An 18,862-nucleotide genomic window follows, 5' to 3' on the forward strand; every position below is an offset into this window, starting at 1 on the left:
TAATTGTCGAGACGCGCGCGCCTCGGTCGCTAATCGCTCGGCAATAAGCACCTTTAGCACCCGAAAACCCCACGGCGCACAGCAAACGTACGAAAGTATTGTAAGCGTCCGACTCATCGCAACAAGCATCACCTGCTCCTGTTTAGCGCTATCGTGTCTGGGCTCTCGGGCGTTCGGGCCGATTTTAATACGAAATAATCACGCGAGCGAGAGCAGGTGATGCGTGGCCCCTTTTGGCGATGCGAATAGTTAAATCGTTAAACTTTGGTGCCACGAGGATAGAGAGACATGGAACCACACGCTGTAACGAGGTCCGCATCGTGCCTAATCATAATAATTAATTTTTTTTTTCAATGGTCTTTGCTCTTTATGGTCGTGATGTAAGGACGGCAGGAAGGTACATACTCTGCCTGTTCTCGATGATAAATTATCCAACCACACCGTTTTATATATAAGTGCTGATGTAAAATCAGACAATGTGGTGCAGGCCCATTTTTTTTTTTAACAACTATATACTTTTGATTTACATGCAACATGTATAACTTTGTTTTTTTGTTAATTTTTTTCAGCGAAGGGAGAGAAAAGGTGCGCGTATCGTTACTGGGGCCTAAACCGTTTCCGTCGACGCCTGGCGTTCTCCTGCTGGATCCGATCCCAGTGGACATCATGGCAGCTAGTCCCGCGGAACTTTTGACCGCACACACCGACCACACGGTACCCACCTATCACACACAAATCAGGTACATTTTTACCTAATTTTCCAACCAAAAGCTTAATTTTCATCTTAAAGGGTTAAAAAAAAAAACCCCTTGTTTTACTCATCCGTCCTAACTGACAACATACATATATATGCATAAAATGCATCGGTATAATATGTGTAAGTATAATTCCGTTACCTCGAGCTATAGTGCAAAATTGAGGCTTTCTCACCCGTACGTATGATACGAGACCAAACATATAAAGGCATTGTTATGATATTTCCTGTATAAGTACAGATATGTTATATAGGAAATAATCCAAGCCTCAAAACTCTTTTGCTTTTATCTCTCGTTATTTTAACTCGACGGGTTCTCGCGAAAGTAGGACTCCCGAGACATCACCTCGACTGCGAGCAGACACATCCACGTATCATCCATTCGACTCGATGTATAAGTCAACGCTGCCGTGGCGATTAGTATGCGCGAACGGCTTCTTCGGCCAATTAAACATATATCATAGCACCCGTTAGCTCCTATATACATACAGTGCTGTGCGCGATTTTTTTTTTTTCATCCATACATGCGCGGCGTTGGGACGCCGGTTCTTCTTTTTTTGGCGAGGTATTTCGACCGGAGTAGCGGTGGAACGGGGACGACTCGATGTTTACAGGGACGCGTGGACGCTTCTACAATATATTACATGTACACAGTATGCAGGGTTGGAGTTGCGATTTTACCTCGAGTTGAAAGTAATAAGCGGTGAATTAGCGACGTACATATCATATACGAGAAGGAAGTTTGTGGCAATTGATATTTATTTATTTATGCCAAGGCCGAACGTTACTCGCATTTGTTAAGTGTGAACACCATCATGCTCACATTAGTGGCTGTGAATTCAATGTTTTTACGTGTCCTGAGGTGATCGATGAAATTGAATTTTCCACAAGCGTATAGGTCGAGTTTTCATTCGCGAGATACTCGAAACCCAAGACATCGAGTTAGGAGAGTAAAAACCACGTAATAAAGTTGTACAGGCACGGATACTCGTATAATACAAAAGCACTCTGCACCAGAGAGAGAGAGAGAGAGCTCCGCAAGTTTTTTTTTTTGCACTGACGGGGAAAGCAACAGCATCGAAACCCGATAGTCTGCAATGGACCAATGCACGAAGCAAAGCTTTTCCCCGCGCATATGTAAAAAGTGGACTACTGTGCACAAGAGAACTCTCGGTGTCGCGTATCGGGAACAATCAGCCGGAAAATTGCATCATCGACGGGAAAATACGAAACACACGCGCGCGCGCTTTATTGCGCGGATTATCGACGCGCGAGCTGTTTGAAGATTGACAATTTTCCTCTACGTGATGAATATTTTACAGCACCTGGGGCAAATTAATAAAGACTCGACGTGTAAATCCGTAGCCACAAGATCACGTATTATATCCAAAGAATGGGGCATGGAGTTTGGTCCGAAGGACAAAGGGACGGGGAAGCCGCCGTGGAGAGGAAAATTGGGCCACTGGAGCACACGGATCCTTCGCGAGGACGAAGCTTTAAGGCCTGTCCGTTGCACCAGGGGCATCGCTCTCGGGGGTGGTGGCTCCATCGGGACAGCCCCCCCAAAAAAAAGCGAGTCCATCGAGGTAAACTCTGGTGGAGGGCGATCCACGCAATCCCGGAAAAACAAAAGAGTAACCCCCCCCTTCTCCTGCAATGCACCGTGTCAGGCCCAACATATAATACACGAAAGCTCGGACGAGCGAGCGAGTCGCTGGTACGGTGCGCGCGGCGACGAGAACGGCGGTAGCGGCGGCGAGGATGGAGGATCGATATAGCGTGGGTGAGCGCGCACGACCCCCGGTTCCACAGGCTATTAAGCTCGCGGCAGTAGTGTCGGTCGACGCCGCGCCAAAGGTGGCTCCCGCTCGATTCCAAGCTCGCGCGCGCTGCACTTCTTACCTTTATCGTATACATCTATACATATACATGTATACGTATATGCGTTGCAAAGCATAATAATAGTGTATACGTGCGCGTGTGCGTGTCGTAAAAGCGCAAAATAGGGAGGGACCGCGCCTCGGTTTCCTTCTAGCTTTACTCTCGCTGCAAGCTCCGGCGCGCCGTTGCGTAATACGCGCGTTATGGTGAATCCCCGCGAAAGATGAAAGGTGCAGTTGTTTCTCCCTTCCCCGATGCTCTCGCACGTGAAGCTTGTAATACGTGTACGATGTTGAGCGCGTGTGGGGCTTGGGTGGGCCGGGGGTGCAGTGTAGGGTGGCATTTAGATTGTGCGGGTAGCGCGCGATAAAAGCTCTCTATGCGCCGATGATACCTCCCCCCCCCTCCTCCTTTTTTTTGTAGTGTACGCGCTGGAGAAGGGCTTTTCGTGGTGCCGTTGACAGCTTTTGTTGTTACACGTCGGCGATGATGATAACGATAACTACGATGTACCCTACGTCCGATGTGGGCGAGTGGCTTTTCTCCGGTGTTTCTATCATATGTGCTCCCTGTATTTTTTTCTTTATGCTTGATTAATAACACAATGTATACGTTTCGTCTTGTTCAGGATTTTTTTACTCGATACAAATGCACTCGTGCCAACTGCCGTCGGGTAAATAAAAAGGAGCTGTTATTACAATTGCTGGGAGAGTGCATTTTCTTTTTTTTTTTTTTTTTTTTCGAGGCTGTAATTTTGTATAAAAAAAAAAATATCAAGTAGCTATACATATACTCTCCGAGTTGATTGGCCGCCCTTTGTCCCCAGACTAAGGATGACAATTTTTTCTTTCTTGCCCCAGGCGTGGTTTTTTTCGTTCATCGTTACCATCGGAGTTTTTGAAAACTATCGGGCTTTTTCCTGTATACCATGTGGAGTGGGTTCTTTTGTATACCCGAAAGCAAATTGAATTCCCGCCCAAAGAGTAAGTTTACTTTAGCTCGGGCTGGACGAGCAATCACAGCGAGATGATTAAAAATCCAGTCCATCACTTGTCCCCGTAAATTGGAAAAATGACAAAAAAACAAAAGTCCAATTCCGTGAATCTCGTGTCCTTGCTCACGTTATATACACCTACGATTAACGGTATTTAACGCCTTTCCGCCGCTGTTGTCACCGACGTTGTCCCTGTCGGGCGTACAACGTCCGCTGCCGTGTACAACGGTGCACAAGCAAATAAACGAGGTTAATTCGGCTTAACGCACCCCAGCACTCATCACTTGTATACCCCTACATAGGTACGCGTGTCGTTGCTTTTGCGAAATACAACGACAATATATACGCGCGAGAAATTAAAACCTCCTCGTCCTTTCAGAGCCGCAAGCTCGATCGCTTGCACTTTACGGTCATCTGTATACATAAATAGTGTCTCTTTAATGCGTCGCGCCTCTCGTGCAGTCCATTTATCACGCACCGTCCCTGCCCCCTTACATAATATAGATATACGTGTTTGATGTTGACTCGGCGAGCTTGATCGCGTTTCCCTTAATCCTCGGCTCTCCATTACACGTCGTCCCTCCGGGCGTCCGTCGCTTTAACTGGGTCGAGCTCTCTTTTTCCTTCCGAGAATTCGCCGTATGGTCGGGGGACACCGGGGCAACGTCACATAATTGCCCTTCCCATGCCTAGGTGTACGATACCACGTGTTTGTCTTTTCCATTTCACCGAGAGCTTGCAAGCTCGCTTCCCGAGTCCTCCGCGTCCACGAGGAAACTTACAACCGTTGGTTGCACGCAGTCCCATCCTGCATGTACATATATAATATTGCAGTGCGTGGCAACACTGGCCCTGACCCAAATTCGGTGTACGCGGAATAAAGCGAGTCCATGTAACAAACGCCTGCACCCTATACCCTCGACTACGCCGAGCTTGTGGATTGCTTGGACTTGACATTTGGGCGTATTAAAAAAAAAAAAAGAAAAACAAAAACATATATTTTTCTCGTTGACGACATCGGGGATTATTTGTATATATGTATGTACATACGTGCATGGTTGATCCAGTTAGTGAGGCATGTGAGGTTCGAGTTGACCGAGGGTATAGAGGACAGAATCGATATATCGCGCGAGAGTTTGTTGCACGACTATTATACGTGTTTTACGTATATGCTTACATGCAGATATTACCCGAGATGCGCGTGTAAGTGTATTTATATATGGATACGAGCCAAGAAACATATACCGTCGTATTATCGTGTTGTTTACACTCGGGCTTTTTGTACCTATAATGTTGTACCCCCAATTTGTACATCCATTGTCTACGTGGGTGGGTGCGTTGCTTCTATATGTATACAAATGATTCCGGCTGTTTTGAATGAGCTTCTGTAATCGATTGACAGGTATAACCACACGATCGTTTGTTAACTACGTTTTTACGCGTACGTTGATTATTTGCCTTGGTTTTTAAAGGAGTAATCTTCGACGCGAAGGTCTTTGGGTTTTTCGCGATCGGGGCTAATGCTCCAAATACAAGTACATGTATATACGCCACAACGACAACGCACTAGTTTATCCATAGCTGTGATGCGAGGACGCAACTTTTCCTTTTTTAGGGCTCTCGTGTGTCGTGCTCTTCGTCCGACCATTCAAGGAAAAGCTCGCGGGTGCGCAAAAAAATAATCTCTTTTTTTTTCATTCTTTTGACACGAAAGGCGTAATCTCGTCTCTTCTTTTTTGGATGGTTTTGTGCCCTCTGCAGTCTCTCCGTTCGTGTCGAATAAGTCGTTCGTGTCGTGCGCGTCGGTGTGTACTTGTTTTGCAATCGCTTGTTTTTTTTTTTTTTTTTTTTTTTTTTTTTTTTTTTTTTTTTTTTTTTTTTTTTTTTTTTTTTTTTTTTTTTTTTCAAAGAGCAAGTATAGGTACCTCTGGGGTGAAGATGTTGAGAAAACGATATTTTTTGTTTTAACACGTATTTCGTGACTTTTTTGAGATTTGAGGTATATACTCAAAGGAGAAGAAGAAAAAAAAATTAATGTTTACCTCTGAAACATTATTACATAGTATAGTATTATGTAGTAAATTTTACGCGGATTTCTCTAATTATACATGCAAATAAAAATAAACCAATGCATGAACTACCCAAGTTTTTATACGTATAATAAATTCGCAATTTTAAAGGAACGTATATATATGCCCATGTGTTATCCTACGCGCTTGTACGTGCGAGAAGGTATGAAATATTTTCAATGCCAGAGTTAAATTTACAGAGAGAAATCGATGCACGAGTTTTCCGGTGCCCCCCCCCCTCCCCCTACTAAAGGCTTATTTATTCATAAACTGTGCACGTTGTATATATTTCAGTAACCGGCTGGTATCGATTTGTACGAGCGCACGGAAGAAAAGCATAAAAGTACCTGGCGGGAAAAGTCTCGATAAGAATTAGGAGCTTTTTCTACCCACAAAACCATACATTTGCCCCTGTGGTTTACGCGCATAGCGACAAAAGACTCGTAAAGTTGAAATTAAAAAGTGGAAGTACGTATATAAAAATGCACGCGAACCTGCACTCGTTGAAACGATACCGTCGTGGATGGTTTTTGCAAAAACTTGCTGGGCGGGGGGGTTGGTAAATTTTCGACTCCACACTCGGCTATCTTGCAGAATAATAAAAATCGCTCAAGTGCACGAGAGGCTTTTTTTTTCAAGAAAATCAAATCTAGGACGCGCGGTATGCACGAGTGTTTTTTTTTTTTTTTCCCGTATCTGCATGTCTCTCGGTGTAAAAAGCGGAAATCGGCTCTTTTATCGGTGCAGCTGAAACTTGGATGGTGGTCCCACTCCTACAAGTAGAAAGTTCCCTAATGAGACGCGAGAGCCTCCCGTATGGATACCAGGAGCGCGTTGCACGCAATAAATTTAATAAATAAAATTTTATCGCTCTCGCGCTCGGCCTTACCCATATACGCGAGAGAGCTTACGCACACCATCACACGAGAATTGGCTTTGTGTACACTATGCACGTGTAATGTTAATAAAAATGTACGGACTTTGAGTATAGGTAGGTAGTGGGACTCGGAAATGGGTCAGGGCTTGGATGCTGTATACATAGGTACAGAGTACTCCTCGAAGTAGGTCTTTGGTTTTACTGCACGTAGGATGTGTGTGTGTGGGAGGTGTCTGCATCTCGAGCTACTTTCTTCTCTTCGGATGCCTATACACTCGAAGGTGCTAGCTCCCTTTTTCTCGAGATTTCTTTTTTTTTTTCCCCTCCCCCCCCTTTTTTTTTTGTCTCGCCAAGTGGTCCCCCAAGTCACACACGAGCACCGATACAAGCGCGCCGTGCATTTACATATATAATATACGTCCAATTCGATGCCGTTAACTTTGGATTTAATTGCCGAGTGTACCTATATAATTGATGTTTGCGTTGGAGTAGGTCACGCGTTATTTCCGGCCCCAAAGGGTATTAAAAGCTTGCGTGCTTTTGGACTTTGGGCCGAGGATGTTTCGATCGTCCGTTAAAATTTCCCCAAACGCATGATCGACGAAACACGCGCGATAAGCGAGTCCGCGAGCGAGCATCGGTGCAAGAGAGAGCCGTTACCCGGCATGTTTTCCATTACAGCAATAATTACAATACATGTACGCGCGTGCCGAAACAACGGAGCAAAAAGGGACGATAATGTAACGCGACTATAGCGTACATTCTTACTTGGCAGTGAGGAGAAAAACACACGCGCCGGGCGAAAGAATCCGGCGACCGAAATAAACCACGTGGAGGCGACCAAGTTGGGGAAGAAGCGGCAGTGCGCGAGCGAGTTGGTTCATCTCGAGCGAAAAGAGTTTTTTTGTTTTTTCTTCAACCCGCCCTCTCGCGTGTGCACCAGAGTGACGATGATCCGGAAATCGAAGCGGCTAACGAGTGGTGGTGCACAATCGTAGGAAAATGCGCATAATACTCACGGCCTCTGATGCGTACGGCACAGGACGCTGTCGTTGATAAAAAGGAGTTTGGGTGGGTATAGGAGGTGGAGGAAACAATCGGAAGAAGATGTCGACGAGTCACGGCGGTCACGTCTACTACGTGATCAAAGTGCCCAAAGAGGCCGAAGACGGGGACAACCTCGATACAAGGTAGCTTTTTTTTTTTTTTTATTTGTCAACGAACGTGTACATACACTACTCGATACGGTTTTTTTTTTTATTTTAACTGGATCAATGTATAATACCGTACACGGAATTATATACAGGGAGACACCGCGCGCATATTGTATGGTCTATGGTGTATGTACTTATTTACATGGTTGATGATCGTCGTTAATTTTAAACGCCCACTCTTGCACGTGCGGCTGTTTTGAATACAAATGGGACGCCCTGGAATTTTAAATGAAGAAAATTGACCCCGTTTACCCTGCCCCTCGCTAATCCAAGTACTTACGCACTCTCTCTGTGCGCGTTGATGTTCCTTTTTTTTTTTTATCTCTCTCTTGACTGTACCGATGCCGCGTGTTTTATCCATGAGTACTCGACTGGTTTTGGTGATCGTACAAACATGTTCTTCCTCAGTACACGTAAAAGCTTTGCGTTTCAAATGTTATGGCAAACGATACACATTACACGCCTTTCGTGGTCCAGAAGCATTGTATATGATACAGGTACATGCGCCGCAAAGTTTCTTCCTTTTTTTTTCACGTATCCCTTTCCTTCTTTCTTTCCCATCAGGCCGTTGTCCTAAATTTGCTCCGCATTGTTCTTTAAATCCGTCATATACAGGCACACGAGCTTCTACGACAAGCACCACACATCTGTGATGGAAAAAACAAAAGAAAAACTCACTAGTATATATATGTACAACAGATTTGTTGTTCGCACAGAGTGTGCACGAGCAAAGTGTCACCCTATATTATAATAGGGGAAAAAAAAAAAAAAAAATTAAACGACCATCTGACTTATGGTATGCGGAAACAATTAGAAACCTTCATAGTCGTCGCGTACTCACAGGGACCCACCCCGCGTTCCGAAAGCTCTCTTTTTCCACCTTGGTTTAATATATATTTTGCCTCTCGATGCCCGACAGATCAGTGGTACCTGTATGCATAATATACAGCCCACCTATATTACGCGTGTATTCTATACCATACGTAAAGTTTATACAGTATAGGGCCGGCCGATTCCGCACCCACGCACACCCTCGAGAGCAATTTATAAACTTAGTAACCTATACATAATAGCAAACAATGGCATTTGCACCGACAAAGAAAACGAACGAATACACCTATATACAAAGGTATGTGCACGGCAGTGAGGGGTATATAGCACGTGGCGTAAAAATACGTGCGCCCTGCCCGAGAGGGGGGGAGGGGTAGAGACGCGAGGCTATAAATAATCATCCGTTTCGGCGGAGAGTTCGCGCTTTCTCTGCCGTATACAACTACACCACCAGTCGGTCGAAAAATCACGGCACCGCGAGCTTTCAGAGGAAAAGCCTAAGCCATGCTCTTTTGTATAAATATATACAGTCGTTTATGACAGGGGGAGGGGGGGTTTGGGGTGCAAAGGATTAAATTTCCCGAGGGAGGGATGAAAACTTATTGCGCTCCGATGCATCCGAGTAACGAGATTGAGAGCAGTAAAGACGGGTGACTCGTTAATCTGTACGCGTATGTGCCGCACATGTATATATATATACTCGTGAGGGGGTGGTGCATTTGTTCGGGATGCCCCGTTGAATCTGTGTCGGACGCGTAACGAAAATAAAAATACCAGACGGCCTCGAACGAGGAGAGAAGAAGCAGAAGCTCGAGTACACGCGGGCGTCCGGGCTAATCCGCTCTAATCGGCCAATCAAAACAGAAAAGACACACACACAAGCAACGCCTGACGCACGCCACTAAATACTCGTCTCGAGAGCTGTGGCACAGGGGAGTCGCCTCTGGAGGAATAATTTTTTGTTTCGCTCCCCTTTGTACGAAACTGCGTGAGACATGGTGATTACCGAAAGGGGGTATCGAGAGCTTGCGCGAAAATTCTACGAGCGTTGAAGATCAAAAGTTGCGAGATATATGTACGTTTGAAATTCGATTCTCATTGTTCCGTAATTTTACAAAAGTGAAGTATCTTTACATACGTATATGTATATATTATAGCAGCCAAGAGACTAAGACTAAGGGGTTGAAAAGCTCTATAGGCTTTGCCCTTACTATCGTGTGTATATGCATGGCGTGTTGTAGGTGTATATATATACACGTATACCGAGAGACTATAAAACCCCGGTGAGTAGTATATAGCTTTCCTCCCTCTTCTCTTTTCGCGTGTAATCGCCTCTTCTGAGAAAAAGCTCTCCTCCCCGACGACCAGCGATATAAAACGACGGTCCGACGCCACTGCAGCCGTTGATCTATAAATATGTACCTCCGTTATCGACTCTGAGAGAGAACATTTTTTTCCCTCCCCCCCTCCCCTCGTCATGCATTAAGTATAAATATACGTACCCATCACCTACGAGCAGTCAAGTCGAGCTTTCGCGCGCGCGACCTTTTACTCTTGAGACAGGAGGAGAAATCGAGAAAACGGAGGAGACGAAACCAAGTATACGCGACATTGACCTTGGGCCACTTGGAGGTGAGAATTTTGAGCCAAAACAAAGAAGCGTATGGAAAGAAAGAAAGGAAAAAAAAAGGTAACAACAACACACAAAGAAGGCGAGTGCGCGTGCGCGTTCTCGTAAACAAAAATTGTTGCAAGCTCTCGCGCTTTCAAACAGCTCATCTTGGCTTCTTCTCCTCCTTTTTCTTTGGAGACGCTCCCTTATGCGTTAACACCTTGAGTTGCTGTATTTTAAAAAATTTCATCGTCACCCTACCCCTGTGCAAACTGCGCTTTCGCTGGCCGAGGGCCAAACGGCCGTCTTACGCGGACTCTTGTTTTTCGTCCTTTGCTTCTCCCGCATATAGTTTCATTGTTTGGCACTTTCATCAGTTATACGTGTATCATATACATGTACAGAGCGGCGAAAGGGTTCGAGGAGAAAATTCTCGCTGCTCCGTTCGTTGGGATTTGACAAATTCATATATGCACACGGAACGAATTTCCGGGGAGTATATATAGGGGCGCGCGCTCTCCGACTGCCCATTTCCTCTTTCCGTGTACGTACTTGATCAAGTCGAATTGCTTCGGAAATCACACTAGTTGCCTGTACACGTCGGTAATATATACGTGAATCCAAAGGCTCCCGTATCTCTGTGTGCGAATGTCATAGCAACCGTACGAGGTGGATATTGAGTTTGACTCGCCGTAATCGGTACGGTGATGACTTTGCTTTGCCATTTTTTAAAATAATTTTTATGGTGTGCCGAGGCCTTGGACAGATAATCTAAAACAAAAACAGATAAGAATATACACTTCTAAAGTATACCTTTAGTTATATACAAACACCTCGGGGTGTCCACCTGCATACGGTATGGACAAATGGATGTGTTGCGTCACGTTACACCTATATGGCGAGTGCTCGTCTAGTAATAAAAAACTAAAAACAGCGACTGACGTAATGAAACCAACGCGTCGTAGTATGAGGTATACGAAGTCGCAATATTGCGTGGCAAAGTGTTTCTCCTACTGCGCGGCATTGTGTGCATTGAGAGTGTGTTATTTTTGCATACCTGGTAAATGGCTCTTGTACATCATGTGACGTTAGGAATCTTCACTGGATCGCTGAATTTGGCTAAACGATTTTTTTTGGATTTTTTAAAACTCGACTCTGTCAAGTGTAGTATATGCGTGAAAATTCCAAACGAGTGTACACAATCGTAGTAAAAGAGGAGAGAAAAAAAAAAAAAGAGAGCCCCTTTGTTGAAGCCTCGGTTCGTTGAGTTGGTTCAATTCGGTCATTAACGGCGATCGGCCTCGGCTCATATACCTACATCGGAACACCGCGTCGTTGTTTCGTCCCCTAATATATTTTACACGCTGCGTGGATGGCGTCATCCGTTTGCACACACTTGTTTTTCCGATGCGAGTGTTGTTTTTTTTCTCGCTCGAAAACAAAACGGTAAAAAAAACCCAAAACTTGACGTGTGCGCACGAGTGTGTCTATATATAGAGCGGTATTTTTCCTTTTTTTCGTCAACAATAGTTTATGTAAACAACTATACGTACGGCCGCAAACTCGGTAGGGATTTTTGCCAAACCTATTTCAGCGTGAATTTCTTTTTTTCGTCTATTTCCAATGGAAAAAAAAAAAAAAAAAAAAAAAAAAAAAAAAAAAAAAACCTGTCCATGTAGAACCAGTGGCCTTTTGTACGGGTCTTTGACAAGGTGTAATGTTCTAAAATAACCAATTCACCGTCAGCAACAAATCGCTTGTATAGGTACAACATATACATACATAGACCAACATCAGTTGGCAAAAGTCAATGTTGATACATGGGGGAGTGCCGTGATGTTCATCGTTTTATTGTTACATACAGTACTCGCTTACCCGCACGCGTAATCGTCCTATTCATTACCGATCAATTACCGATCGCTGCTCTTCCTTCCTCGATCATTATTGTGGTCGTTACATGAATGTCCCTCGACGCAATCTATGTGGAGAAAAAGTATCTTGATTGTATGGACAAAAAAAAAGGAAAAAAAAAAAAAGGAAATTCCAAACATCTTCTCACGTGTCCCGTTTGCTTTGTCAAATTTCAGCACAGACAGCGGCTGGGACAACCCGTTCAGGCCCGACGGCGACTTGTCGCGCGAAGCGGACGAGATAGTCGAGCTGATAAAAGGCGGCAAGCCGATCACACCGACGCCGGGTCAAAATGCCCCGGCGTTGCCCGGTTACGAGAGAAAATCGGCGGAACTCGACTCGAGCACGAGTCCGTTGCTCCACGAGGTGGGGAACAATGTCCGCGGTACCGGGAACGCGAGCAACGGCAACGCCCACAGCACGCCCATCAAGCCCACCTCTGGCAATCAACAGCAGCAACCTGTCAACGAAAAGGTTAATCTTGTTTATTTATTTATGATGTTTTTTTGTTTTTGTTTTTTTTGTTTTTTTTTTTTTACCGCCATGCGTCAATGTCAATCTTGGTTGGGCCAAAAGAAGATATTTTAAAATAACCATTACCGTGGTTGATCGGTATGAAAAATCGGTTGTTGTTTTTTAACAAATAAAAAGTGATGCTAACTTGTTGAGTTGTCCAAACATACACGTCTCTTATGGGTTGTCGATTGGTTTTGTTGCAGAGTACGGCGACAGTGGAGGTGAGCCGAGTGACGGCGCAGGGCCCGGGCGACGCTTCGCAGGTTGAACACGTCACCCTCAAGAAGAAGCCCAAGTGCAAGTGCTGCGTGGTCCAGTAACGGAGCTGCTGTTACCGCCCGGTTGTTGGTGTTGTTTACCTGCCGACGCCTCACAACTATTCTTCTTTTTCTTCTCGTCATAGAGGCCCGTGGGAGAAGCACGCGACAAAAGTATCGTCTCCGCTCTGCGCGCGTGCATTTTTGGTTGCGCGACGAAATCACGGAGATTTTGATGATCACGCCCGTACACGCGCGTGTGTTTAAGCATCACCCGAGAGACGACCGTGTGAATATTATATTACAGTGATGGAAGGAACAAGAGACGATGTTATTCGTGTTCGAGTCCGAGAGCAGAAAGTTATGATATGATGATGATGATGATGATACGGCCGGGGTGGCAGCACTACGACGCTGTCGCTCGTTCGTGCACTAAAACGCAAAAAATCTATTGAAAATATATTGTAGATACAGTAAATACAGATGATAAATAATGTAGCTATGTCTATGATAGCTTAATTTAAGTGCTTTTACTATTGTGTCGTTACTACACGAATACGTGACTAAAAAGATAAACGAAACTAAAAATCACTGCTCGTTAAGTCGAAATAACGCAAATGGCTTTTTATTTCTCTTTCTCTCTCTCTTCCGAGGCATCACGAGCATTTCGAGCGATGAGATGGAAAATGGAAGTAAAATAGAAGAATACAAACATAAAACGAAAAATTTTGAATGAGCGATTAAAAGGTTTCGAGGGAATGCGCGAACGAAAAGGTGCGAGAAGGAGCAATCATTTCGCGACTAATGAACTTTTGCCGGAATATTACTCTGCGACACTTTTTGCCGGCGAAATGATGAATTTTTGTAAATAATAATATATATGATTAATTATAATTACTACGACTATGTTTTGAACTTGTGTAAAACTTTGCGCTCGCAAGACGAGAAATTTTATCCTAATACGAGCGAAAGAAAGAAATAAGATAAAAGAGATGCAGCGCAATATCGTTATCGAATGTGAATTTATCCGCAAACCCGCCCTCAGAAGTTCCGTCAAGTTTTTTTTTTTTTATTTTTTTTTTTTTTTTAAATAAAATATTACTAAAAGAAAAAAAAAACAACCTAGACTGCGCTATTCAATTGCTGCTTGTGCACAAATTACAGTTGTAAGAATGTCATAATTTATACATAATACGTATGTAGACAGCTTTTTTTAACCCTTCGACCAATCATGCAAGCTGTTTTAGACATGACGCAAAAGTTATTATTTATCGTAATTTGAAAACCGTCTCTGTATAACTTGCCCTTCGCTCGATGTTTTTAAAACTATTTTGTTTTATGCCAATGGTATTCTTGTCGAAGAGAGGCCCCAGGTGCGAGCGCACGTTTCCTCGTTGTTTTCTATATGATTTCGGTAAGAGATGTCACATAGTGACTCGATTTTCGATCGACGCGTCGAGGCGCTCCCCAGTTTTCCCGATTTTTTCAAATTCCATCACCAGTTGACGATAAACGGAGAAAGATTACAGTAGAGTCGAGATTTCGTAGGTGCAGTTTTCTCGAGACGTGTGGCTCGAGTATGGACTTTTTTCCACGCGATGCAGCCGTATTTTCCTGGTCGGGATTTCTCTTAACTGAGAAAATTCACGCACAGGTCTCATTTGATAAGTAAAGAATACGCGTGCATAGACTGGCATTGGTATACACATACATGTGGGTGTAAGATATTATTATTCTCATCCCCGTTGAGAACTCGGTCATTATTAGTACATGCATACCTTTGTATATAAAACTACGGATATCGCCTATACGCGCTTTTTACATGTTTACACACGCGAGCCTGCTTTTTTTTTTATATATATATAGTCGAGGTTTTATTGGTCTAAAGTCCAACACCGTCGTTAAAAAGTCGTGTACGCGCGTAGACACGACATTTATAGCAAAGGTCCAAAAAAGACAAGAAACTACATGATGAATATTGTCCGAAATGAAAATTCCTTCGTTTATAACTATATTGTATACTAATACATTGAATCACACAGTGATATTATGAACAAAAAAAGTTAAATTTAATAAATGAGTAATCGAATTGCCGTGTGTTAAATGTGGCTCGTGAGAGACTGTAGGGACTGCCGTCTGTTTTTACCTTGCATTATATTACTACGTACACGTACAGTTCGATGGATTATTTTTTTATTTTTTTTTTTTTTGATCGATTGATTGTTTCTTCGGTTTATTTGTTATTGTATACAATTTGAGTAGCGGGTTAATTAGACGAGGCCTTTTTTTTTTAAAATGTACATTGGATTCGCATGATTTTTAAGCAGAAAAATCTCACGCCGAGCCAGAGAAGCCGCGCTAGGATCTCTCGGAGGATATAAATATATAAATAAACAAATAATTATTACGTGCGTACGGTAGAGGGATCTCAAAAGTAGAGGAACGACGATTCCGAACTTTTTTTAGCGAGCAGTGTTTCAACAAATCAAAGAATTTTTTACCGAAGCATAATAATAATTATAAAATCAACCATCCCCCTTTGTCGGTCCTTTATCCTCTCTTTGCCTTGAATCAATTTTCCGCGTAACTTATACATGATAATGACGATTACACGCCTGTAGTGTTTTGTGGACGATGTAAATTGTAGTACGCGTGAAATGGCGAGGTTTATAATATAATATATGTACACACAAGAGAGTCAGCGAGAGAAAACGAGGAGCGAACGTTATGCGTGAGAAGATGGCATATGTATGTGGAACGTGTAATTATATATGAAACAAACAAATATATATATATATAAACTGTTCATCAGTCGGACGAAAACAAAAGAAAATGAACGAAGTGAAAACGAGAGCGGCGTGGATTGGGAGATTATTACATAGATGACCATTAACTATTTTAGAATTGTAAGTGAAAAAAAAAGTCCGACATTATTATTATTATTATTACTATTATTATTAAAAAGAAAACGAAGTAAAAAAAAAGCAAAAAAAAGAATAAAATAAAATAAAATAAAAGAGAGACAAATTTAAAAGTAAAACCTATTGTAACATCTGTCCCACGCAACTGTTGATTCTGCTGAGCTTACGGATATTAAACGAATATTAAATGTCTTGTTAAAAAATCATTGCTTTTCACGCTCTTGATTATTCTTGATCACTTTTCCTGTACGTCCAAGCATAATTGACACCTTTTCCTTGAAATCCCGCGAGTTGGCTAACTTCTTTTCATTTTTCGTCCAACAGTTCCAGTTCTCCGTCACTTGCAAAACTGCATCGACAAAGTGCCTTTGTGCAAAATGGCACACAATATATAGGATTGAATTTTTCATGGAAAAACAATCGTACTTCTGTTCAGAACATTGAAATTGTTTATCCATTACAGATTCGAAAAAAAAAAAAAAAAAAAAAAAAGAAAATCTCCATCAACAATGACACCAATGATTATCGATCTTTGATTCTCAGTTACATCCTCACCAAGAGTACCATAAACAATTGAATACGATTACAAGCACCATGGAAAAAAAAAGAAAGAAACTCTCTTCACTCGATTCCAAGAAGACTAAACGAGATGGGAAGGAAAAAAAAAAGTGTTAAAAGAATGTAAAGCGCAACGGGAGGAGCTTCTCTGCACAATGGGAAGCGATCAAAGTGCAAGTATTAAATTGGCTCGCACCCGCTGGCATAACAGCCGCGACAAGGCCCCCGAGAAAAAGCAAACATCGAGTCGAGTAGGTAAAAGTCACGAGCTCCGCGAACCGTGTTGGGGCAGGGAAAAAAAAAAAAGTTCGCGAGGCGAGGTAAGTATCAGAAGCTGTACCCGTGCCGTACGTACCCGACTATGGGATCGTCGTCGTATATACGCGGATGCCAGTGCTGAAAATGCACTTGTTCTGTGCCAGCAGTCACGAAGCCTTCGGCCGACGATGACGCAGTTGGTGGGTCGGAAAAATTTTCGCCAGCCTCCATCGCCGATTTGGTAAGCTAAGAGCATGGACATTGACTGATAATTTATACCCGAGTATATTTTATTGTACATGGAAAGACTTTCCTTTGAAAGAACTTGTTTAAGATAACTCGCGCTCACTCACCGTTGCGCAATCAAGTGTGAGAAGCCTTTTATAATTGCAAGGGAAAATTGCATGAAATGGCAATGGCCAAAAATGTCGTTGGATAATATTGCACAGACGCGTTTATTTTAATTTGAAAAGTTGATACCATTAGGGAAAGATAGACGCAGCTTGGAATTTAAAGACCACATTGGCGTGCGGGTAGCTAAGTATATTTGGGAGGGGAAGGAAAAAAAAACAAAGTGATATATTGCCATTTAAAATTGATAGTGGCAACGCTAAAATAAAATAAGAGACTGAGTAAGCACAAGTGTGATTATACCTACGTGTGCACACTTTACGAGGGTGCGATGATAGAGATGTCAATTTTTCGAACAATATACATGCAGGTATATGTATATTACCAGTGCCTATATGAAAACAGAATAAACAAACAACGATGACAAGAGAGAAAAAAAAAAAAAAAAGTTGAAAATCAGAATAAAAAGAAAGAAAACTCGCCGAGTAATCACGAGAGGGGTGGGGAGGGGCAAAGAGAAAATTTCTTTGTGAAAAAAGTATACTTTTTGAGTTACGGCAGCATTGTGTTGTCAGAGCGGCGTCTGCCGATCGGCAGCCATAAATCCTCTCGCGGCGCGGTTTTGTCGAGAAGCGGCGAGTCCCAATTAAAGAAAAGTCACTCAGCACAACGAGGAGCGCCTGCACGTGATTAAAATTAGAGTTTGACATATATCCCATTACCCGAGCGAAAATTATTAAAACCATTGGTTCACTTATAACGCAGTGGTACTGAAAACACCAAATTCCAAATTATTGTCATTGCACGCGAGGAAATTCCTTCATATTATATTATATTCAGGCGAGTGATTGGAAGATGAAAAAACACGTTTATCCAAGGACATGCGTATACTTGTCTTAAAAAAAATTTTTCTCGTATAGCTACCGAAGGTGCCCTTTGTCGTGCTGCTCCTCTTCTCCGTATACTTGTAGATGTAATGTTCATGTAAACGTACAATATAAAACGTATACACATAAATGACAATTACGAATTACGAGGCTCATAAATCTCGGTAATGCGGGTACAGGTACGTGTGCATCAGAGGTCGGCTACCGAAGCTGGCATCTACCTGTATGACTATACGTATATAGGTATATAACTCCGGTGTACAGAAAAAGGAGAGAGAGTGAGAGACAATAAATTAAATAGAACGACGTCGTCTTAGCTGTAGACAATGATCGTCGAGAGATGGCATCATCGATTAACCCGCGCTCGCGGCTACTCTTTTATTTCTCTCCGTCATAGGCTGACGATATATTATACTGTCCTGAGTGTAATATATTGGAAAATTTGTCCCTACATCCTCTACACCTACTCATGTCCATCACAGCTCGCACTCGTCGCCTCGTCCTTTTTCCGATGTTGTACACATGTGCGGCAACGCTTAAGTACCTTATACGTAACACCGGCGACTCGACGGCAAAATTTCGCGTTTTCTTTGGATCTCATATCTGTCCAGTTCATGGGAGTTTGTACTTGCATAAATATCGCCCGAGATAGCGATCCTTCGGCTAATGGGAAGAGTTGACGGGTTATCTTCATTTTCTTTCTTCAAGCGCTAAGAGCCAAGGTTCCGTGGTGTGTACACGTTATGCGGCGTTACGTTGGGTCTCCCCGGGGATGTTGAATAATCTCGAGAGATGCCTCGTACATCTAGACCCGAAGGAATGAAAAGATAAATTGTTGCCTGTGTGTTTTTTTTTTTTTTTTTTTTTTTTTTTCTTACCCCCCTGTCGATGCTATAAAACCGTGTAAAACTCATCGATAAGAGCACACCTAATGTGTTGTGCGGAGAGAGAGAGAGACGAGCCTTTGCCAT

At 43.0% G+C, this 18,862-nt stretch overlaps 1 protein-coding gene across 3 annotated transcripts in view; it reads left to right on the forward strand.

Moving 5' to 3' along the window:
• LOC106636082 (uncharacterized) overlaps positions 1–16,040 on the forward strand; it is a 35,435-nt gene extending 19,395 nt beyond the window's left edge. For 2 of the 3 annotated variants that reach the window (XM_089589438.1, XM_089589437.1), the window contains 3 exons: positions 570–740; positions 12,320–12,617; positions 12,863–16,040. In XM_089589438.1, the coding sequence (XP_089445564.1) occupies positions 570–740; positions 12,320–12,617; positions 12,863–12,979 (586 nt within the window). In that variant the 3' untranslated portion in view covers positions 12,980–16,040. Of the gene's footprint in view, positions 1–569; positions 741–12,319; positions 12,627–12,862 lie in introns of all 3 variants that reach the window. The other variant, XM_089589440.1, reaches the window with a different exon arrangement.
• Positions 16,041–18,862: the final 2,822 nt, after the last annotated feature.

Source organism: Copidosoma floridanum, unplaced genomic scaffold (genome assembly GCF_036245765.1).
Source record: "Copidosoma floridanum isolate Cflo_tuat_1 unplaced genomic scaffold, Cflo_Japanese_pri ptg000009l, whole genome shotgun sequence".
In the NCBI taxonomy this organism is placed as follows: Eukaryota; Metazoa; Arthropoda; class Insecta; order Hymenoptera; family Encyrtidae; genus Copidosoma; species Copidosoma floridanum.